The 25,092-nt window shown below is 40.7% G+C and overlaps 1 protein-coding gene across 4 annotated transcripts in view; it reads left to right on the plus strand.

The window, feature by feature from the left end:
- LOC149225757 (alpha-mannosidase-like) overlaps window positions 1-25,092 on the plus strand; it is a 535,348-nt gene that overhangs the window by 39,959 nt on the left and 470,297 nt on the right. For all 4 annotated transcript variants that reach the window (XR_016247700.1, XM_089377304.1, XM_089377305.1 and 1 more), the window contains exon 9: window positions 10,686-10,786. Coding sequence is in view for 3 of the 4 variants with exons in the window: in XM_089377304.1 (XP_089233430.1) it covers window positions 10,686-10,786 (101 nt within the window). In the remaining variant the exon portion in view is untranslated. The remainder of the gene's footprint in view (window positions 1-10,685; window positions 10,787-25,092) is intronic.

Raw genomic sequence — 25,092 nt, forward strand, 5'->3', positions numbered from 1 at the left:
AGAGAAACAACAGGTCATATGGAGAGTGATTGATGAGCGATGGAACAATACCCTCCATCGCCCCATTCATGCTGCAGGTATCTACCTCAACCTCGCATTTTCTTACGCTTGTGGTTTCAGATTTGATGCCGAGGTGATGGATGGATTCTTCACTTGTGTCGAGAGGATGGTGTCATCTGAGCAAGAACGTGAAGATATTTCTAAAGAAATGGAGGTCTATAGGATGGGAGGTGGCACATTTGGTTTTACCATGGCTATTAAGAATAGGACGAACAAAATGCCAGGTAAGCTTCAATTTGTTTCAAACTTTCAAGTTTAGAATTTCAATGTTTTTTTTATGTTTCTCATTTTTCTTTTAACTTGTAGATGCTTGGTGGACAAGCTATGGTGCCAAAGTACCCCATTTCCAAAAGCTTGCCATTCGAGTGCTCAACCAAACATGCAGTTCCTCTAGGTGTGAGCGCAACTGGAGTGTATTTGAAAAAATGCACAACAAAAAGTGCAACAGGTAAAAAAAATTCAAATTAAATTTTTTGAATTCATTTGATTATTTTTAATATTTAAATTTTCTAAGTACTAATTTACAATCTATGACCCTAATACAGATTGGAGTCCCAACGCCTCAATGACATGGTCTACATCTACTACAATCTTCGATTGTGGGTGAGACAACTTCAGACACCTACTGATGTGGAAGCCATCTCATTGGACAATATTGATACCACCGCTGCATGGAGGGTCGAGACTGAGAGGCCGATCATGGACTCGATCCCGGATTGGTTAGGTGTGGATCTAGAGGATGTAGCAGTTGCAGGGGAGGGAGAGCCAGAGGTAGAGGAGGAGGAGCAACATCAGGGTCAGGAGGCAGAGCTGGTTGAGGATGATGAGGAGGAGGTGACACCATCTAGGATGGGCAGCAGCAACATAGGACAGAGGCCACCTCTTCCATCGACTTCTAGAGGACGATTGAGTCCATTTGTATCCCCAGGGGCAGGGCCTTCTTCCTCTAGAGGAAAAGGCAAAGCCATTCCCTATCCCCGTTAAAGGGGAAGAGGATCTCCGTGACTGATTACTTGATGACTTTTAGATGACTCATGATATACATTTATTATATTTTTTGTTGATATTTTGACTCTTGACAGTTGAGACTTAGACAAGACTCAAGATTCAGGAGTTGATTCACTATTTTGATATGTGATGTAGCACTAAACTTCATATACATATTATATATTAGCTTTCTTTACATGTTTATGTGGAAATGCATTTATTTGATGTTGTGGAGACTCTAGATGTTAAAAAAAATAAAAAAATGAATAATTTTGTGTTTTTTTTTATTTTGCTGACTTTTTCAAAAAACTCCAGACTTTAACAAGTTTTTCAACTTTTGGACCCTTGCCGAATTAATCCCGACTTCGGCTTTTTCCACATTGTTATATAGGGCGTAGAGGTATTTCTTAACAAAGGATGTCCTAGACCTAAGGCTCTTTGGGGAATAGAAGGACCTCTCTTAAGGTCTTGTGAGGTAACAAGCATATAAAAGGTTGGGAGCACAAGAGAGACCTAGAAGACCCAAGCAAGGCCTAGGGTTTATGATGATCATCAACAATAGGACTAGGTCAACCAAGGATGAGAGGAAAGGGTCAAGAGAGATTAACTTCCTTTGAGCTTCCAAGCATAATAGACCCTTTGGAATGCCACTAACCTAAGGAGACCTAGACCAAAACAGTTGCAAGACTAGGGCTTGATGTTTCTCTAAAACCAACTGTGGGATTGTCTTAAAAATTGGAGGGCAAGGAGGGGGACACCAACGCAGTTCTCCAACAACTCGCACCTCAAATGGATGGCTCTAAAGGAAATTGTTTGATGCCCTAGGTAGATTGTCTAGGGTTAGAGCAAAAAGAGGGAAGAAAAGTGAGAAATGGGTTTTAGGGTGATCAGTAGGATTTAAGACAAGTGCCTGGCTATTGGGAGGATTGGAGTCAAATGATCTTGACATTGTCACCTTCGCTCTTCAAGGAGGCCTAAAGCAACAACTTCACTATCTAGGGATGCAGCTACACAACAACTTTAGGCATTTATACTTCGATGGAAAATATTATGGATTTTCAAGGATGCAAATAATCCCCTAGGAACATTCATTCATTCATTATCTTTATAAGTAACACATGCAAAATTTTCCAATAGTATCAAGGCCTAAAATAATTTCCCATGAATTAGGGCACAATAATAACCATAAGAAATAAATTCCATGCATTAGACAATCATTATTTCAGAAATATAGCATTTCAAAGGCACTTACAAGGCAATGAAGAATATATCCATTCACAACATTCCAACAAGAAGCTGCAAGAAAAGATAGCGAAGATTTCCAAATGTCAAAATGCATTTATTCCATCCAAATCACTCCACAAATTGCAAGTTGAAATTCTCAAGAAGAACTAGCAAAAATCCCAAGTGATGATGAGTTACAAATGAGCCCTCACTTGTATTTATATGAGCCACTAACAATTCGAATGGGTCAAATTTGCCTAACAAACCCCTAAAAATGAATCTAATGTGCAAAATAACACCCTAATTGGTGACAAGCCCACCAAATAGCTTCATAATATGAAAAATAAGCCTTTGAAGAGGGCCGAAATGGTTATAAAATAGCTAGGAGGGCCGTTGGAAGGCCTAGTGAAGTCCATAGTGAATAGGAGGGCCAATAACAGTGATGAAGGCGGTGGCCCCTTGATTTCCAGGCAAATGACCTGTGGTGCTCCCAAGTGGCTGTGCGGGCACAAAAGCATCCTTATGGGTCTCCAACTGAATCAAACAAGAATGTATCCCATCTGTAAGGGTTGGAACAATGATGCAATCCCTCCCTTGTCTCCCATGGTGAGACAAAACCCCATCTGGGCCCTTGATCAACTGCTAAGTGTTTAGCCGGCTAGGCAAGGTGGTCTAGGTGCATCATCATCATCAAATAAGTCAGACACGAGCGAGCAATGAATGGTGTTGAAGGATCCCATGGCATGGCTATCGACTCTCTGCTATAGTGGAGGCCCATGGCTCTCAACGCACGCCTTGCAAATGCTGATATGACCCTCTGGAGTTCTTGGACCCCGTATAGGGAGACCAATCCCTAAGATGAAGACCCATCTGCAATCCTGTATAAGATCCAATGCGTCTCCTCACCTTCCAACACAACAGTTCATTAGTGAAATTGAGTAAATGAGCTTAAAAATCATGGAACTAAGTGGACACTTCATGGTGGCATGCCCTTCCATAATGGGCTCTAGAGTATATAGGTGTCCCCAACTGCAAGTAAGGGGTTAATCAAGGACCCTATTAGGTGGTTTCAACTTGTAAGGGAGTGACAGGTCCATGTTAGATCCCTCAAATGGCAGGTGTCATGTGACATAATGGTGAAATGGATTGGGGGCATCAGGGGAGGCTCCAAGCCACATGCCACGATACAAGGGTAGCAACGATGAGGGAAGCCCACACATGGGTGTATAGATGAAGGAGGGAGAAATTGTGGTACACGAGCTACCTTGGCCTTCGTTTTTCCACCCTTCTGCATATGCCTTTTTCCTTTTATTGATTTTTCTTTTTATAACTGCTTGGGGCTCAAGGGAATGAGAGCATGATGTGTAAGATATAGCAATGATTACTCCCTTAAGGTTGGGCATTTTGTCGCCCACCAGGGGTTGGGACAATCATGGGTTCCTTAATAATGCGAGGGGCTCATATATGGGCCCTAGGAACCAGGGTGATGGCCATAATGATAGGGGGTAGAGCTCATGTTGGCTTTTGCCCACGTGCTAAATTTGTATGTCCTGACCCTTACCTTGCCATTGTTGAGAGAGCGATTTTCTCGAGGAGTGAGAGACTAGGGTTGAAGAGAAGGGAAAAGGATTGCAACAAGAAAATTTTAGGAGCAAATTTCAGGGAGGTTGAGTCTAGGAGAGAGAGGCCAAAATGCTAAAGAGGTACGAAATTGCCAGGGCCGATTTATCTCAAGTGTGTAGGGGCTGTATGAAGGGAGAGAGGGGGCGAGTTCGCTGGTGAAGGAGGTCGATTTTCAGGAGGGATGAATTCCTTGAAGCTGATTTTCTAGAGGGGTTGATTTCTAGGTTCCATCAACTGTAATTTTTGTGTGTATTCTTTGTGAGTCTAGGCCTAAATTTTCATGAGTAATATAAAGTGGTGGAAGATTGTTTTGGGCAAAATTTTCCGCTAGTTTGTCGTTGATATTCCCTATTTTATTTCCACTGCAAATTTAATTTTTGAAAGTTAAAATACCAATGAATTTATTTTCCAACAATTTTTAGATTTTATTGAGTAAATAATTTCTGGGTATAGAATAATTGTTGACGTATAACTAAATGAGATATGGTATTGAAGATTTAACGAACTAAAATCATTGATTAGGCATGTTAAGCTTTTTCTACCATTTTTTAAGGTTTGGATTAGGCAATTTCATCAAAATTGGGTGGTGTTGGCTGATGTCCCTAGAGGATGGAGGTAGAGGCAAAGGGTGATACTTATGATGAGGATACTAGTATAAATGATGGTAGTTTTTTCTACCATTTTTAAGGTTTGGATTAGACACTTTCATGAAAATTGGATGGCGTTGGTTGATTTCCCTAGAGGATTGAGGTAGAGGCAAAGACTAGACAAGAGACAAAGGGTGATACTTATGATGAGGATACCAATATAAGTGATGGTGGAACATTGCTTGTTGTTTACATGTTCCAACTTGTTTCCATTTTGGAAATGCATATTTGTTTCCCCAGATCATGCAACTTAGCAAAAAGAAAAATGTGGGCAAGACTGAGCATCTCACTGTGTCTTGCTTTTCTACAAGGAACATGGATATATAGCATCCCTATCATGTGGGCCCCAAAACTGTGGTTCCTGGAAACAACAAAACTTCTAAAAGGAGCAATTTCTCGGAATCTGATAGAACTGACTTTGAAGTAATCTCTGGTCACTGTGGAGACCTGGATGTAACTGTAATGGAACCAACCTGATGAGATCTTTTTGGACCTTAACCCTCGAGTTGCATGGGCAATCTGGGGCATAACACCACCCAAGATAGACTCAATTTGTGTCCATATATGCATACCCACATACATATGGATGCCTTTCACTTTACATATTTGTGTGCATATTTGCACTATACAGTAAAAAAAATGTACTTGTTGATTGACTGCTTATAAAAATATTAGAACTTGACATCTTATATACACACATGTGACTTTTAAAACCGTAACTTGGAGTTACTTAAACATTTGATATTTAAGTTAATATTTATCCATATCAGTGTTGATAATATCGTCGATATTTCACGATATATCGCTTCTCCAAAACGATATATCGCTGGGTAAATATCGCGATATTTTCTATTTTGAAAATATCACGGTATTAACTAAATATTGGCGATATTTCGGCAAAAAATTGTCGGGTGCATGGGTCCGCAGTTACAAAACTGATTTTTTGGCTTTCAGTTAGTCATTCTGTTTTGTTGGTCTTGGAGAAGGAGGGGAGAGCTTTGTGGTGGTTTTCAAGGAGGGATTGAGGATCAAGCAACAATATCATCACCAACCAATTTTTTTTTTTGTGGATCAAAGATTCAAGATCAATGAGACAAACTTCATTTCTTCCATTAACAAGAATGTTCTTAAAAACCCCTATATTAATGTTTTTTTCATAGATTTAGGGTTATGCTTGCTTGCCTCTTTGCCTACCAACATTTTGCTTCTTTGTTTTTTTGTCATTTCCTATGATTTTCATGCCCATGAACCCATGCAACGGTTTTCTCCATATTTGTACAAGCAACTTCATTTTTTTTAAACTTTCTTATGCACCTTCTTATTGCCATTTTTCATTGCAAATAATGTAATAAAGAAATTATTTTTTAAAATGAGGTGGCTGTTATTTCTTGTGTATGGGGATTTAATGCCAATTTTTTGTCTTTTTGGTGCCCTAGGTTTGAATTTTGATGCTGTCCATTAATCCACTACAAATATGCCAAAGCCCTTGGACGCATTTTGGCAGTATGGGGAACTTGATGGCGGGACAAATCGGACATACTCTCGTGCAAATTGTGTGGGACCAAGATGATAGGAGGGGTTATGCAATTGAAATACCATCTGGCTAGACTTCCTGGACATGATGTTGGGTTTTGTACGAATTCAAGCGCCAAGCTTAGAAGAGCTGCATTTGAAGCAATTGATGAAAAATACTAAAAGAAGAAGAGGCAGAAAGAAACAAGACTGAACGTGTAGACAAATATTTAGGGATATTTGATTCCGATTTTGAGGCTAAGGGTAGGGAGAGGGGCTCCATAGCGTCATTTGCTAATGTTACTGGGAGTGGGAGGTCATCATTTTTTGTTCCAAGAACTGGACGTGGAGCACAACCTTCCATAAAGTCAGTTATTAAAAAAAAAGAGAAGCGAGAAGTAGATAGAGTTATGAGGAGGTGTCTTTTTTGGAGTGAATTACCTCTCAACATCGCCAAAAAACTCCTTTTTGGCAGCCAATGTGTGATGCTATTGCTATTGTGGGCCCAGGGTACAAAAGTGCTACATATGAGGAGTTGCGGGGGCCAATCCTTCAAGCAGAAAAGCGAGACGTCAACTCTAGATTAGTCGAGTTGAAGCAGATATGGGAAGTGTTTGGATGCATAGTGATGTCTGATGGTTGGATAGGTAGTAGGACCCTTCTAAATTTCTTTGTACATTGTCCTAAAGGTACCATGTTTATTAAATCAGTGGATGCATCAACACATAAAAGATGTAGCATTGATATGTGAGTTGTTAGATGGGTTCGTCCGAGAGATTGGTGTGCAGAATGTGGTGCAAGTCATAACAGATAATGCAGCTAATTATGTGGCTGCCGACAAAGTGCTTATGGAGAGGCACCGCACATTGTTCTGGACTCCATGTGCAACACATTGTATCGATTTGCTGCTTGAGGATATGGGGAAACTCTTCTTCATCAAGGAGGTGATTGATATGGCTAGGAACATCCCCAAGTTTATATATAACTATATTTTTGTTCTTAGCCTCAAGAGGAGATACACTAGAAACAAGGAGTTGTGGCGTCTTGCAATCACACGTTTTTCCACCAACTTTATTACTCTTCAGTCTTTGCTTCGATGTTAGTTTGAGTTGAAGCAAATGTTTGTTTATGATGAGTGGCGTGATTGTAGATACAACAAGAGACAAGATGGGAGAGCCATTGCAAAAATGGTGTACATTGACACATTTTGGCAAGGAGTAGAAGAAGTGTGCTCAGTTAGTGAACCTATAGTAAAGGTTTTGAGATTGGTAGATGGGGAGAAGCTTGTAATAGCTTATTTGTTTGAGGCCATGGATAGGGCCAAGGAGACCATTTGTGCTTATTATGCAGACAAGGGTTTTGCTAGGCTTAATAGACAAATGATGTTGTGGATGCGATTAATAGTCGGAGGACAGGGATGCTCATTGACCCATTCATGTAGCAACACTCTTCCTCAACCTTGCATTTTGATACAAATGTGGCTTTGATTTTGATGGTGAGGTGATGGAAGGGCTCCATTCCTGTATTCATAGGATGGTACCTGCTCTCGAGCTTCACAGCAAAATCAATCCTGAGATACAAATGTATAAGGATTGTGTTGACCTATTTGGCTTTGATGATGCTATCCGGGAAAGGACCCTCTTCGTGCCACATAAGTGACAAGTCATGACTCATTAAAATTTTCAATTTGCTAATTTATAATTCTAAATTTTTTATATTCATTTATGTTTTATTTGAAAATTTAATTAAGTTTTAAGTTTTTAAGTTTTTTTTTTTTTCTTTATTTTGTTGTAGATGTTTGGTGGCGAAGCTATGGTGCAAGCAATGTTTTAAAAACCGGAACCGGTGATCGGACCGGTCCACCTAATGAACCGGGTTTCGAACCAGAACTAGTCGAACCGGGACTGGTCAGGTCTAAACGAACCGGTTTAAAAAAATACATTAAATAATTAATTTTTAATGAAAAAAACTATTTTTAAGATTTAAAACCATGATTCCAAGCCAATAGAAACAAAATATGCAAGGTTTGCTCATCTATATACCATGTAAAGGTGAATATATCAAAATGGCATCGAGTGCAATACATATCCACAACAAAATACATAATCAATGAGGCTCTAAATGGCCTCTAGAGTCCGAAAACAATGCTCTAAGCTATGGGGTCACTGAACTACTACAAGTCTACATATCAGTGATCAACAACATGATCACTCCTCATCATGATCAAACTCATCACCACTACTAGACAAGAGATCATCAACATGAGCTACATAAATAATATGCCTCCGAGTTTGAGGACTCCTAAAACTCCTCTACAACTTTAGTAGTAGTAGCAAAAATAGACATCAAAACTACAAATCACTGATCAACATGGTCACTCATGAAACTCATCATTGATTCAACGCTACTAGAAATACATAAACATCATCAACAAGAGATACATGAACATCATCTAGCTCAAAGTCTTCAGACTTGGATTGCTCAACCTTATAACATGATAGAAATTGAAAAGGTTTAACATGCCTAACCAATGATTTTGGTTTGAGTGAAGGGTTCATCTCCTCAACCTTATAATGTGGTAGAAAAAGATTAGCATGCCTAACTAGTTGTTTTCCTTTGAGTGAAGGGTGCATTCTTGTTAAGGCCATGGTAGAGGAGTTCAACAATCAGTACCACCAACATCAACAAAGTTCAACAATCAATGCCACCACGATCAAGGTTCTTAAAGGGATTCATGCTTTTGATCAAATGCCAATCTCATACCCTCATGCATGATAGAATCAAATGGAAACATTGCAAACCCCCAAACCATGAAATCTTGAAAACCATTAAGTTTGCTGAATTTTGAGTGAAATCTAAAATTCTAGTTTCTCCATATGAAATCCAATGAGGTTGAAACCACTCTCAAACATCCTGAGTCATTTCATGGTAATGTTAAAAATTTAAGTAAAAGGAATTAAAGGAAATGTCACTTTTACTTTAAGCATTTAACATTACCATTAATTGCCAACATTGTTAGGGTTGAGATGTGTCAGGAAAATGAGAGGGTAAGCATGCTTTTCTTCGAGGGACTATTTTTGGAGGAAAGCAACCCCAAATTTCCCTCAAAACAGCTTCAAAACTCACAAAAATGCATTTTGTGGGGGTTATATTTGCCCTGGCAATAAACTGGCCGGTTTAGGACAAAACCAGCCGGTTTGACCACAAACCGACCGGTTTCGTCCTAAACCGGCCGGTTAGGGAAAAAAAAGGCGAAATGAGGAGGTAAACTGGGTTTTTAAGCCGGTTTGACCCGGTGGGCTTGCTAACCGGCCGGTTTGACCGGTTATCGGTTCAGACCAGCTGATTTTTAAAACATTGGCAGGGCACCAAATTTGCAGAAATTGGCCATAAGAATCCCGAGTCAAACTTGTAGCTCTTCAGTGTGTGAGCGCAATTGGAGTCTATTTGAGAAAATACACTAAAAGAAGCGCACCATGTATAAGTTTGAGCTTCAACCTTCAATTGAGCAATTACATTTATTGTAATTTATGACTCTCAAGTGTCAAGACTCATTAGTTTTATTGACACTTTTACAAGTTGGAGTTCTTATGCCTCAATGATTTAGTGTATGTGCATTACAATATTTGACTACGAGTGAAGCAAATAGAGAAACCAATGGATCTGGATGCCATATCCTTAGACAATATAGATGTATTGTCTAAGTGAAGGGTGGAGTCTGAGGTGCCCATCATGGAAGAGTCATCTACATGGTTAGAGGAGGGACCATTAGTACATGGGCAGCAAGAGGAGGAGGACTCGGGGGAGGAGGAGGAGGAGGAGATTGTGGGAGCGTTAGCGTCAACACCATTTGCTATAGATATAGGAGAGCACAACTCCATACCCAACAATCATTATTTGACATTAGGTGCAGGGCCAGGGCCTTCTACTGCTAGGGGCAGGCCTGACAAACAACCCATCATGTTTTCCCGTAAAAGGGGGAGAGGGCACTGATCTCAGATAGCTAGCTGCTAGTTTTATTTGTTTTGCTACATATAACTCATGATGATGAGATACTTTTATATATGTGATGTTATTTTGTATTGGTTCTCCACATTTGAGTCCTTGATTGGACAATTATCAGGGATCAACAGGATTTGGTATCGCCTTTGATGTATCATTTTTATTTGACATCCACTACATCATATATATCAGTGCTTTCTTCATATTTATGTGCCAATGTGTTTATTTCATGTTGTTGTTTCTTTATATGTTTAAAAATATGAAAAAAATGAATATATTATGCATTTTTTATGTTTGCCGATATTTTCCGATATTTTTGTCGATATTGCCAAAAAGATGTTTTCGGGATCCGTGCCGATATTTTGCCGATACCGATATTATCAACACTGATCCATATAGAAGGTATCACCTATGAATATCAATCAGATCAGAGCATACCAGAATATGGCAAACGTTAAAATTTTTAATTATATGTATTGGACCGAGAAAATAATACTCCTGAAAATGTCATAATTGAAATTGGTTCTACACTAATGAAGTTGAAGAGTAATGCATATTCCTTGTGTTCAACTTAATTTTTTTGTATGTTGAGTAAGATCTAATCTCTTCCTACGCTTGATCTTTGATCAGGATGGGCGCGTCAATGCATTTTATTCAACTCCAACTATCTACACTACTGAAAAAAATGCAGCCAATGAGAGTTGGCCTCTGAAGACAGATGACTTTTTCCCGTAAGAATTTCTCCTAAGATTTGAAATAAATGATTAAAGTTTTGATTGTTTCCATTTTCGGTCAATATAAGGTTATGGCCCATGGGAGCTGGGACATTACATGATTAACACAGATTATAAGTATCACTGCATTAGCACATAGATGATGCTTTCTTGCTTGCAGAATCTGGAAATGGTTGCTGAGCTGGTTGACAGTTTAAGATGTTATCATACTATAAAGTCAAGAATAAATGGGCACGAGCTAGATTCAAACAATGGTCCTTATCTGCATTCCTGCCAGCAGGTTAATGGGGCAATGCAAGAATTAAAACAGAAAATTAAATAAAGCAAAAACAGAACACTAAGCACAATAAGCACAAGACACCCAGAATTATGGTCATGAAATTGCTCAAACACCAGATATAACTGCTCCACAGTCTGTATTTCGTTAGGTGCTTTCTCTAAAGATTTCCTGCCTGACCCAAAAACTTCAATCGATTTCCTTTGATAGAGATCTCAGATCAATTTGTATCTACTGGTCACCTAGAAATAGATACTACTAAGGATAAAGGTGTGATCCAGCATCATGATGAGTATTTAGTTCAATTTGCTTATAAAAGTGCCGTACACGCCCTGTGCAGGCCAAATATGTTTGGCATTCTACTCCACTTGGTTTCTCACAGAAGACCTCATTAAATAGACTGTTAAGTGTTAACTAGTATGTCAAGAAACTGTAAACAAATACAGATGCGCGCAAATGCACTAGCTGAATATGCAAGTGCACCATGAAAGCCACATTTGAGGTGGGCGGATGTTTTGAATTTTTCTACTCAAGCAACTCGTAGCTACATGAAAAGGACAAGCTGAATTTGTGTTCTTGACTAGTTTTTCCAATCCTTTATGCATCTCTCCTTGAACTTCTTGAAAACTCCCTAAGCCCTACAATGCTGCCCTAACCCTCCTTGGTCTGATTGAAACTTCTTTTATGATTGCCTCATTGCAGCAGTTGTCTTTGAACTGTCTTGGACCTTGCCTAAAGTACAGCCTCCCTCTTTTGCCCTATTCTCAACTCTTTGAGCTATTAGTAATCATGATAATGAACATTGTAGTTGTACCAGTTCCATGATAATATTAAATAAACATTGCAGCCTTGTTATAGATTTGTGTTTCTTAGGAAGACAATAAATGTTAGTGTTCTACGAGGATGCATCCCCCAGGGTGTGCTCCCCATGTTTCCCACGCTTCCAATACAATGGGAGGCCTAAGGAAACTTTCCCCACGTCTCCCTTTTGGGGAAACTCAGAGGCGCAAGGGGAAACGTTTCCCCAATGTGGGGGACGCGTTTGCCCAAAAGGGATGCTTTTGGGCATCCCCCTAAAAAAGAGCTAGGTGTCCCCCATGAATTTTGCTTAAAACAATAATTTCTGAGTGGGGAAGCCCAATATTCAACCCTAGGGCCTTACTAATGCTAATGTAATTAATGGTAATGTTAAATTCTTAAAGTAAAAGGATGAAATTTTTTAACATCACTGCTCCCACCCAAAGTGGGTGACCCAATAGGAGAAAATTTTCTTCTATCAACTCTTTCAGTTGATAGCCAACAATCCACATCAACCACTAGTAACCGATGATGATGTGCCATTCATATGTCCACCACTTGCATCAGTGATATGTTTCCTCGCCCATCTGGCAAGAGTACATGTTGGAAGTTGGGCTTCTAATCAAAAGGTACTTTATTTATTTTGCAATCGGGTGCTTATGCTTGTTTATATTTGGGCATTTGACATGGATTATGGGGTGACTTGGAAGAAAGAAGGGTCTTGGCTGTGATCTTGTTCCGTCACCTTAAATGGCTGTTTGATTTTCAACCCTAGTTCAGTGGGACCTCCCCTAATGGCCCAGCAGATAAATGATGAGCACTACTTGGGAAGCCGTGATTGAGATAACATAGCCCCATATCTCTCGATTCCATACTTACCACTTTCCATCTTACATTACAAGCCCCTATTCCACCTCCATTCTTTGGGTCCAACTGACCACTGGTTCATTGAGATTTGGCACACACACATCCCCATGTCTAGGTAGGGCTTGGAAATTTTCCTTGGGAGGTTGATGCAACTAAAAGAAATAGAAAGGACATATGATGGCCACAAGAAAAGCAAAAGAAAAATCAAAATGCAAAAGATGGTCGGGACATTTAAATTAGCAAGTGGACACACGTCAAGTATTAGCTCTACCTCATTCATATGGCTGCCACTCGGTTCTTGGGCCATCGTTGCCCTATCTCATAAAAGAAATGGAATCCGTGCATATCCCAACCCCTGATGGGTGATGAACTACCCCATCCTTAAGGGGGGTAATAATTGCTATACATCATACAAAGCAAGCTCTAATCCTTTGAGCTATGAGTAGTAATACAAAGAAAAAATCAAGAAAAAGCAAAAGGCATAAGAGGGGTGGAAAAACAAAGGGCGAGTTGGTAACTCATGCATCCACGAGTACTCCCTCCTCACATCTATACACCTAGGATGAGGATCCCCATCAGGCTGGCTCCTTTGGCCATGGCACTTGGCCATGATTTCTTTTCCCCTCTGTTTCATCATTATTTACATGGCACCTATCGATTGAAGGGTGGACCAAGGACATGTCACCTCCCCTTATGGATTGAGAACACCTAATAGGGTCATCTATTAATCACCCCTACCTAGGGAGGTAACACCATTACATGACCAAAGCTACAATTTTAGAAGGGAAGCCTTATATGAAGTGTTAATTTTCCCATTACTTTCAAGCTTGGTTCACTTAGATGCAATAATGATTAAATGTACCTAATGGTGAAAGTTGCAACATTGGATATCGTGTGTAATTGATAGGTGGTTCCATCTATAGCTCCAGGCAACTTAATTGGGGTCAAAGTCCTCCAGAGGGAAATATCGACACCCATGGGTGAAGCGTCGAGAGCCATGGGATTCTAGATAGTGCAAAAGCATCACTGACATCCTTGGGCACCTCTAGCACCCACGATGTACCAACACTTTGCCTGACATTGAATTTTATGGGATGATGCACTTGGACCAGCATGCCCCCAACCGAATTAGCACTGATCAGATGGGATGGCAGCCAATCTAGAGCCTAGATGAGGATGGTCTCACACATTAAAACATGGGAGGGCTAGCAACACCTTGAAAGCCTGTAACGTTGGAGCAAAGACAGGAATTTTGCCCACTTGGAGACACATGAGACCACCTTTGTGCCCCAAAGTTAAAACTGGGGCCCATAGAGGGAGATTGACAAAGATCTAGCGGCCAACCCCTAAAGGATGATTTTAGAGGGCTTCTACACATTTCATGGCACTCTTGACCCTCAACGCTTGCCCTACAAGGGCTTACACATGCATGGCATTAGCACTATCTGTCATATAGCTCACACGTGTGGGATAAATATTATGTTTTGCATTGGCTACTAGGTCGGCTTGTGATCTAGATTGTTACTTGTCCATTATTTTATTATTTTGAGGGGCTAATAGGCTAAAATAGGATTTGGATTCCTCATATAAATAGAGGAACCTTTCATTCTTGTTAGACATCATCACACACTTGGATATTTTGGCCTCTCTCTATCTCTCTAGAGAAATTCCGGCCTGCTTTTATTGTGGTAGAGATTGATCTATAAATGCACTTTGATATTTGGAGCTGATTTTGGTTATCTTTGGAGCTATTCTTTGGACACATTTATGGAATAATGTCGATTCCAGGTTATGCTAATTGTGCCTTGTTGCACCGATTTTTTCACAATTCCAAGGAAGCAGTTGTGCCAATTTTTTCAAAGATCAGAATCATCAGCCAATAGGTTATCATGTCATTGTAATGCCCCCATTCTGCAAATTTGTAATGTAAATGATGTTAGTATGACCGTTAATTATGTAACAACCTAGGTAAGCCTATCTTTTTGGCGACGGATTTCATCCTAGGAGGTTTTTCATCTCACCGATTATCTGTATTTCTAAACACAGATGCTCGACAAAGTTTTTCCCTCCAGCCTCAACCTCAAAGCTAGGGTGAAATTTATTGACAAGTTCTTAAGTGAGTCCTAGTGTTTTAGTCGAGTCTTTTGTAAAAGTGATTTGAGAATAATTTAAGCTATTTGGCTAAATTATTTTATTACAGATCACTTGGTCTACTAGATCATATTGTGTTGTAGAATTGAGTAAAAATTATGAGGGTTTATAACGAAAGGGTATTCCCCTTTGAGGGTTGCATATGTAAAATCTTATGTAAAATAAATATTTTAGTGCATGGTCCCTCATACTTAGACACCATGGCTAAAATATTTGAGGGTGGAAAAATAATTAATCCCCTCATGAGTCAATTAATTAATTTTTCTGGCGAAAATAAAATTTCCTAAGCCAAAAAAATAATCAATTTAGAATCCAAATTAAAATGTTGGAGAAATTAATTTCTCCAAGTGGAAAAATTCGTGGGTCTAAAAGAAGTTAATTTTTGGAGGTCCCCCACCAAGGGAATATTGGAAATTTCAAGAAAATTTGGATTCTTTTACTTTGGTGGTTAAGTCAAAGTCAAAATTTTGAGGAAATTAGTTCAAAATAATTATTTTTGAACTAATAAAAAATGGTTTTAATGAGAAATTCGAAAATTCCTCAAAAACAAATATTTTCAACGACAGAGATTAAAAGTTGATCAAAGATTTATTGACGGTCGAGATTATTTTCATGGGGACCAAGCCAACTAGCCGTTATTTCCCACTCGGAGGATTTATCTATGAATTAAAAGCCATTTGCTTCTCAAGCCACAATGATAGTGACTTTGGACTCAATGTGATTTTGTAACGCTGGTGTGAAGCCATTGTTCAGCTTGGAACGTTTGAATCTATAATAAAAGACTTTGGGGTATAGTTCATGGTGTCTTTGTCTCATTGATTTGTGGTATGTGCTTTCCTATATTGTGCTTCAATATTATCTGAATTGTTATTTCATTTGTAGATGATAGGAACATTCTATTGGTAAGTTTTGGGCTTATCTTAGGTGATCCGATTCATTGTATGTTCTAACGATTTTTCTTAAGAAAATATATAGAGTTTGTAGGTTCCCTGACCCTTGGGCTCCAAGTTCACAGACCATGGGCACAAGCTGACCTTGTTTGGACTTCAAATATTTTATGTGGGTTTCTTACTTCGCTAAGGTTTTGGTTAACACCTATTTTTCAAAATACATCAAGCTATTGTCATTATCGTAAAAAAATTGCTCTTCAAAATTTTTCTCAAGCATTGTATATTTGTAAATTTGTAAATATATTTTTTGTAGAATAAATTTTCTAACCCTTGTTTTGTAGAAACTGGGGTTTGGGGTTTTATTTTTGTTTTTTGTAGATATTGGGGTTTTGGGCACTTGTAATTTTATTTGTGCAGGTGATATTCAAGAAGATTTCCTGGGTTGGAGCTAGATCTAGGCTCTTGAGGGTAAGATCTAGTCTCTAGAATTTTTGCAAGGCCAACATAAGTGAATTTTGGACAAGTGTTGAAGATTTGAAGCAAATTTTGATTTTTTGGCGAGGGTTTCAAATATTTTTTGAAGCCTCTAGGCCCAGCATCCCCCTCCTAGCCTAGCCATTCCCTTTGGTTAGCCTAGCCGCAGCCCTGAAGGGCCAAGACTCCTCCGATTTACACTTGTTGTGAGGGTTAGAGGCCTCATCCTCCTTCTCAAGCTGGACGACAACCCTTTAGGGCTTGTTGTAGGCCCTTCTTGCCCTCCATCATCCTCTCCTAGGCCTGCCGCAGGCCTTCCCTAGCTCTTTTCTCCATCGCCTTCCCTCCTTCTTCCTCCTCTCCATCTCTCCTGCCCTCCACTAGCCCCTCTACCCTTTCCGTGGGCAATAACAGGCCTCTCAGCCCTCCCTTAAGGCCAAATGACAACCCTTTTGGGTCTGCTGTGAGCCCCTTGAGGCTCCCTCCCTTGTGTTGAGAATTTAAAGGGCAATGATTATGATTAATTCTCTTTACTTGATAATTGCTTGTGGTTCCTTTTTACTTATTAACTTTGTTCCTTATTAGTATATGTGTGAAGCATCAAACAATTACCAAAACAAAAAACATAATGACACAATATATAGGTTGCAAGCCAGGGCGAAACCTCTCCTCTTGAGAGGAAAACACTTAAATCTCTTCTCTTCCTTATAGATTCTTCGATTGACGAATTCCAAGACCTTAATATTGAGACCAATACCCTCCAAGACCAAGACCAACCTCATTGAGTGATATGCCAACTTCAATCTAGTCAAACCCAGTCAAATCTCTTCCAGTAGCACCTTCTCGAACTTCTGCTGCAAGATTTTCGTCCTCCTACTGCAGATCTGAAATTTCGGCCCCCAGTAACTGCTATTGCCACATGTGGGAACTTCGATCTTCTTCTAAAGCCCTCCTCTGACCTTCGGTTGCCTTTCCCTGACTTTTGGAGATTGAGAGAGACCCTTAGTAACCTTCGCTTGACCTCTTTGCCTTCTTTTTCCCAAGATCGAACATGTAGAAGGATGCCTTAGGTCAGCACTGTGAAAATTCCTGAATCTAATACATCAGAAACCCCTACTGCAATTACTAGTTTACAATCTCCTACTTGTTCTTTACATTAACAAGTTATTTAATTGCATAAACATCGAAGTAAACACTATTGCAACCTTCACAAATATACAGATCATGCACTGAAATAAACTGAGACAATAACACAAGGGACACCGTTATTTTTGGACAATTGTCCCTGAAAAAACCCAATTCGGGAAAACCGGTGCAGCATATAGAGGGTTTGTATTATTAAGCAGATTCTTGAATACAACTAGGGTGCCAGAAATGGCTCACCCAACAGAGAATATCTTTGGCAGTAGTACCTCTATCCGGAGACAGATATTCCGGCAAATCAGTAAACGGATGATCAAACCCCATAGCGACTCCGACTGTTCCTTATGTTGGACAACGAAAGCTGCTCCAAGCACTGCTCTGGAACTGCGTCACTCCTCTAGGAGCTGCGTCACCCTATCCCGGCTCAGAATCTACTGATCTGCTCCTAGTCTGCCCCACAAAATCTCCCCAGCGTTGCCTCTGAGGCCCAATGTCAGCCTCTGTGGCTTCTGTGTCAGCCCTCTGCGTCAGCCCTTCTAGGGCCTGCATTGTCTCTCCCGGCACTGCACTGCCTCTCTGCTATGTATTCTTTAGCCTCAGATGAAAATACCTTGCTGAACTGCCCCTCACTGCAACTCTGATCACTAACTCGATTTCCTTTGCAAACCTCGCCCCAGAATATCGAATTCTTTGATCAATTCAGTGCATCTCCAACTGACCCTCAAGCCTCCTCTTATACTTTTCCTGTTGACGAATCAACTGCCGAGATTAAGTCACTAATCAACGGCTAAGATTAGGACTAGCTTGATCCTCGTCACTTAGAACTTTCTCACCCATATTTTATTAATACACATTAATATTTTTATTTTTCTAAGTTTAGACTTAGGAACCCATTAAAAATATTAATTATTTTGATAACTCCTCATCCGGGTGGAATTTCTCCAAATGATTTTTGGGTTCTGGAGATCTCATGTATTCTAGCCCCTCCACAAAATTTCAGAGCTAGAGCACATCCGATGCTACCCAAAATCAACACTCCCTCTTAGAGAGGAATGTGCTCTAGCAATGATTCATCATAGAAGCATCACACTAATCCTCCGCATCGGTCCTCTGTGCTGATGCTTGGCCTACTGCCCCGCATCCACTGCACTGCTGCTTTCTGTACTACTGCCCATGACACTGCCACTGCCACTGCTACATCTGTACTGCAACTCCCTCTCAACATGTTGCTTCATGTTGCCCATAGCACTGCCACTGCTAACTGCTGCACTGCAACTCAGTTACCGAGAAGTAAGTAACTGACTTCACCCAAACACTAACATCCTGGTTAGTCTGGAAGCCTCGTGATGTTGAAGCTACCTCTACTGCTATCCTGTGCTCCCTCTGCTGCCACTATGCTGCTGCAACCTCTTCTGTGCCTCTCGCACTGCTACAACCTCCACTGCGCTGCTACAGACTTCTGCGCTCTAACGCTGCCTTGCTGCTCCATCACACCTTGCTCCACCCGACACCTGTCATAATTCTATTGTCTTTAAGGGCTTCCGTAGCCGGATGTGATCCAAGAGTTTGGGCACCTCAAGGGTCCTGCCCCCCTTCTGTAGTCCTCTAGACTACAGCTCCAAGTCTCCCCACCTCTTCTCTAGAGGCGCATGATCACTCATGGCACAATCATCATCAGTCTCAACATCCTTCTCCACCTTTGTTGGAGCAGCCTTTGAGTCGAAAGCTTCTCCCTTGCCTTTCTTCTTGGGGCATTGAGAGGCATAATGTCCCATCTCCCCACAGTTGAAGCACTTGACCTTGGAGATGTCTTTCTTCTTCCTCTTCTGTAGTCCCTGCTGTCTCGCTGATGTGATAATTGCATCCTCCTCCTCCTCCTTCTTGATTCGAACTCCCTTACCGCTACTCCTTGCCTTGGTCAATCTCCACATCTCCTCCTAATTAGGGAGAGTTGCTTTGCCCAAAATGCTTTGGACAAACGTCTCCCACTCCTCGGAGACTGCATTTAGGGCAGTCCTGACCATGAACTCTGGATCCAATGTAGACCCCACGGAAGTAAGCTGGTCGCGAATCCCTTGCAACCTGAGAAGGAAGGGATCTATCTCCTCTCCTTTCTGCATCTGATACTGTCTCAGCTGATTTTCTAATAGCATCTTCCGTTGCACAGAAGAGCCCTGATACAAGGTGGTCAAGGTCTCCCACATCTCCCTTGCTATGTTCTTCTCAGCAATGTGTGGTACTACATGATCTTTGACCCCGTCTAGGATCATGCACTTGGCCTTAGCCTGGGCCTCCTTGTATTTCTTCAATGGATCAGCGTCAACCGGTTCAACAACAACCTTCAAGGCATAGTCCTTGATGTGATGTTTGTCTAGGATTACCAGGATCCTAGCCTTCCAAATGAAAAAATTGGATATGCTCCATCTAATCTGTCCTGATCCCTCAACCCATTCATTACCATCTTTGCTCCTCTTCTCTAGACTCCCTCTGAGTCCTGATTTCCCTCTCGGAAATCCTCCGGCCAACTGTCGAATCACTCCTCTCCAATACTCCTTTGCCGCTGCAACCTGCATCTAGATTTCTTGGCTAGAAATCTGTCGAGGTAGTGCTTCCCTCTACCTTGGTTTAGTCTCCTTAGACATTGTTCTGCATCGACAGAAACAACGTCCCGCCAACACCTCAAATCAAAGTTTGCACAACTCCCTTAGCCCTGGCAACTCGAAGAATTTGAGCCCTTCAGGCTCTGCGCAATCTCTGCATGGGCTGAATCTACTCCTATCGGCCAATCCTGGCTTAGAAAGATGACGTGACTCTGCGTGAGCCTGATCTACCCTTCTTTGCCTTTGCGTTGGCCTTGATGGCTGATGCAACTACTGTGTGGGATCCGCCCAGCTACTGCGTCTTCCTGTTCCGGGTTAGAATGCTGACGTAGGCACTGCGTGAGCCACTGCGTCACCTCTTCTGCACTGCGTCACTCCTCCTTCTGCCTCTCCGGCTCTAGAACAACGCTGTCTCTCGGGACAACTGCTTCTCTGCTGCAAACTCTTAGATTTCTTGGCCGGTGTCTTCAGTCGCCTATGATCTGCAATCGTTGAGATACCATGTGAAAATTCCTGAATCTAACACATCAAAAACCTCTACTGCAATTATTGGTTTACAATCTCCTACTTGTTCTTTACATTAACAAATTATTTAATTGCATAAACATTGAAGAAAACACTATTACAACCTTCACGAATATACAGATCATGCACTGAAATAAACTGAGACAATAACACAAGGGTTACCGTTATTTTTGGACAATTGTTCTCGGAAAAACCCAATTTGGGAAAACTGGTGCAACATATAGAGGGTTTGTATTATTAAGCAGATTCATGAACACAACTAGGGTGCCAGAAATGGCTCACCCAACAGAGAATATCCTTGGCAGTAGTACCTCTATCCAGAGACAGATATTCCGACAAATCAGCGAACGGATGATCAAACCCCACAACGACTCCGGCTGTTCCTTATGCTGGACAACGAAAGCTGCTCCAAGCACTGCTCTTGAACTCCGTTATCCTATCCTGGCTTAGAATCTGCTGATTTGCTCCTAGTCTGCCCCACAAAATCTCTCTAGCGCTGCCTCTTAGGCCCAGCGTCAGCCTCTACGGCTTTTGCGTCAGCCCTCTGCGTCCTTTGTATTAGCTTTACGGCCTCTGCATCAGCCCTTCTAGGGTCTGAGCTGTCTCTCTTGACACTGCTCTGCCTCTCTGCTATGTATTCTTCAGCCTCGGATGAAAATCCCTTGCTGAACTGCCCCTCACTGCAACTCTGATCACTAACTTGATTTCCTCAGCAAACCTCTTCCTAGAAAATCGAATTCTTTGATCTTTTGGTGTGTCTCCAACTGACCCTCAAGCCTCCTCTTATACTTTCCCTGTTGATGATTCAACGTCTGAGATTAAGTCCCTAATCAACAGCTAAGATTAGATCTGACTTGATCCTTGTCACTTAGAACTTTTTCACCCATATTATATTAATACACATTAATATTTTTATTTTCCTAAGTTAGACTTAGGAACTCATTAAAAATATTAATTATTTTAATATCTCCTCATCCAGGTGGAATTTCTCCAAACGATTTCTAGGTCTTGGAGATCTCATGTGCCTTAGCCTCTCTACCAAATTTCATGGCTAGAGCACATCCGATGCTACCCAAAATCAACAAGCGCAAAAACCCTAGTCCTCTCTAACTCGTGTAAGAGAGAAAGATAGCCCAAACACAAAACTTCTTTGTCCTTCTTCTCCTTCATTGCCTCTTCCTTCTTCTTCCTTCGCTAGAATGAGAGATGAGTGAGTGTCTTCAAGGAGGACGAGTCCTCTTCTATATATAGGCTTCTTCAAGGGTGGACGTGGCTCTTCCTTTAGGTCGACTTGCTAGCTGCTAGGCCGACTTGGCCTTGGAGGGTATTCCGACACTTTTAAAGACAAAAATATTTTTCTTTACAAGTTACAATGTGCCCAGTGGGGTCTTCAACTTATGACAATGACTCTTTTGAATTCTTGACCTAGGACAAACCCTAGAAGCACTCAATGGGTGCTTGACCTATAAAATAAAAGACCTTGAGCATGAAACCCATGCTCCAAAAACAATAATAATAATTTTCTTTTATTTCATAATTTACAAGAATAAAAAATACATTTCATACTTATGAAGGCCGAACCTAGTTACACATTTTCAACACTCCCTCTTAATTAGGGGGGTATTCATAAGAGGCACATGGACATTCTCAATCTGAAGAGATCTCATATGAAGAGTCAGATTGGGAACTCATCTGTCTAGCATCATATCAACCAACATTGTCACATAGCAAGGCCTTGACTAACAACTCTTTCTCTCCACAAAATCAGAGCACAATGCTGGCGAGACAAATGATTTATAGACACCACCATCATTGTCTCTCAAGGTACACACTCCACTCGAGTGTTCACTGAGTATGACCTTCTTTGGTCTATTCTTGTCTTGGATAGCTAGTCCTCAAAGAATATCGGTCCATGACTACTCTTATCTTGGATGAACTACCACATCCTCAAAGAGTATCGAATGCCAGATGGTTACCCAACCCTCCATTCTGTTTTCCCAAGTGAAGACAAGTATGACGTGCCTAACTCTCCCTCTCAACTAGGGAGGATATATCAACCAAGCCAAGCTTGTCTATCAAGTACACAAGCTTCTTGTTAGGAAGAGATTTCGTCAATATGTTAGCTACTTGCTCATCAGTGGAGATATATTGTATCTGCAACACATCATTTTGTACTAGCTCTCGAATATAGTGATACTTGTTGTTATATGCTTTGCCTTTCCATGGAATATTGGGTCCTCAGACAAACGTATACAACTGGTGTTATCACAATGTATCACTATAGGGTCCATCGGTCCTTCGAATAGGCCAGATAACAACTTTCTCAACGAGACTTCTCTGCTTACTTCACAAGCTGCAACATACTCAGCCTCAGCGCTACTCAAAGCAATTGTGTCTTGCTTTCTATTCATCCATGAGATAATAAAGGATCCCAAATTGAAACATCCTCCCGTAGTGTTTCTTCCATCTTGCTCACTGCTTCTCTAGTCGGAATCTGTATATCTAATCAAGTGGACATCATTCCTTCTATCATATTTTAGGCAGTAGTGGATAGTTCCTTGCAGATATCTCAGTATATGTTTTGCTGCTATCCAACGATCATGCTTTGGCTCCACTTGGAATTGACTGAGAATGTTTACTGCAAAACATATGTAAGTACATCAGTGAGCCAACCAGTTGTCTATACTTGGAAGGATCCATAGGGCTTGATTAAGAACTCCTTTGTCTTTTCAAGTTTGTGATCATCGGAGTGGTCATAGGTTTGCAATCCATCATGTCAAACCTCTTCAACATCTTGATCACGTACTTTCCTTGATCCAAATAAAATTCATCAGGTCCTTTCTAGACTTTTAGTCCCAAATAGTAATGATCAACCCTAGATCCTTCATGTCAAATTCTACTGCTAGTTGCTTCTTACATTCTTCAATTCGATCTTCTATACTTGTCAAGAGAAGGTCATCTACATACAAAAGAATGATTACAAGTTCTTCATCTACAACCTTGATATAAAGGTTCAGATCAGTATAACTTTTTGTGAAGCCTATTCTTTGAAGATATGCATCCGTTCTAGCATACCATGCCCTTGGTGCTTGCTTGAGGCCATATAATTCTTTCTTCAATCTGCAAACATATGCCTTTCTGTCTTTAACTTCGAATTCCAAGGGTTGCTCTATATAGACTTCCTCATCAATTGTACCATTCAGAAACACAGTGTTGAGATCCATTTGATGGATGTTCCCTCCCATCAATGCTGCTAGAGAGACCACTGAACGAATCGTCAGATACCTTGCTGTTGGAGCAAATGTCTCTTCATAGTCGATGTCTTATTGTTGGGAGAAGTCCTTAGCCACAAATCTTGCCTTATACTTATCTATACTTCCATCTGCCGCCTGTTTGTTCTTGTAGATCCACTTGGAAGTTACCACAGATTTGTCTTCGGGCCTTGTTACAATTTCCCAAACCCCATTCTTCATTATAGATTAACACTCTTCATTCATGGCATCATTCCATTCCTAATGGTTGACAACTTCTTCAAAAATGTATGTTTCTGCTTCTATTAGCTTTGTCATGTATGCAACATACCCAAAATATCTTTTGAATTTCTTGCTTTCTCTAAATGAACCTTTCACTGCTACTCTATCACCCTTGTCCTCTAGACTTGAAATGAAAAGTAAGTTCTTATGCAAACTTGGAACAAATAGGATGTTGTTGAGATGAATGCTGCTTCCAGTCTCCAAATCTATAGACTGTCAGACCAGGTAGTAACTCCTCAACCAAAATTGATTCGTGTGTTTATTCCTTCAAGTTGGTCTTCATTATATACATGAGGGAGAGACTGTTCACTTCATCTCCCGATCACTGTTCACATTACTTATTTATTTATTTACATTATGTTCACCCAATCCTGATGATTAGGTGTCAACATTCCCCCCTTTAATCTGAAGGGATGTTGGTGAGTCCAAGTATCATTCTGAATTGTTCAAGCTTTTCTCTTCCAAGTGCTTTGGTGAAGATGTCTACAATTTGCTCATTAGTGGAACAATGACGGAGATGGATTGTTTTGGCCTCAACATGATGTCGAATCAGATGATATTTAGTATTGATGTGCTTCGTTCGATCATGGAACTTTGGGTTCTTGGCCAACTTTATTGCAGAGGTATTGTCAATCATGAGTGGAGTTGATTTTACTTGTTTTACCTGCAAATCTTCAAGAATTTTCTTGAGCCGCACAATTTCTTTTGTTGCTTTAGCTGTTGCCACGTATTCTGCTTCTGTTGGGGAATCTGCTGGAACTGATTGTTTGCGTGATCTCCAGGAGACAGCTCCTGATCCAAGACTCATAGCATATCTTGAAGTAGATACCCCAGTGTCTTTGTCTCCATCGATGTCTGAATCAGAGTATCCAATCAAGCTGAAGTCGTTCACCTGTGTATACTTGATTCCAAAGTCTTGAGTTCCCTTCAAGTACGTTAGAACTCTTTTAGCAACAGACCAATGTCCCTCACAAGGATTTTGCATAAACCTGGAGAGGATTCCAACAACAAACGAAATGTCTGGTCTGGTAGTAGTTAGGTAGTT

This window comes from Pinus tabuliformis, chromosome J (assembly GCF_031772625.1).
Source record: "Pinus tabuliformis cultivar Carrire ecotype Pingquan chromosome J, CPIR1, whole genome shotgun sequence".
NCBI classification, from domain to species: domain Eukaryota; kingdom Viridiplantae; phylum Streptophyta; class Pinopsida; order Pinales; family Pinaceae; genus Pinus; species Pinus tabuliformis.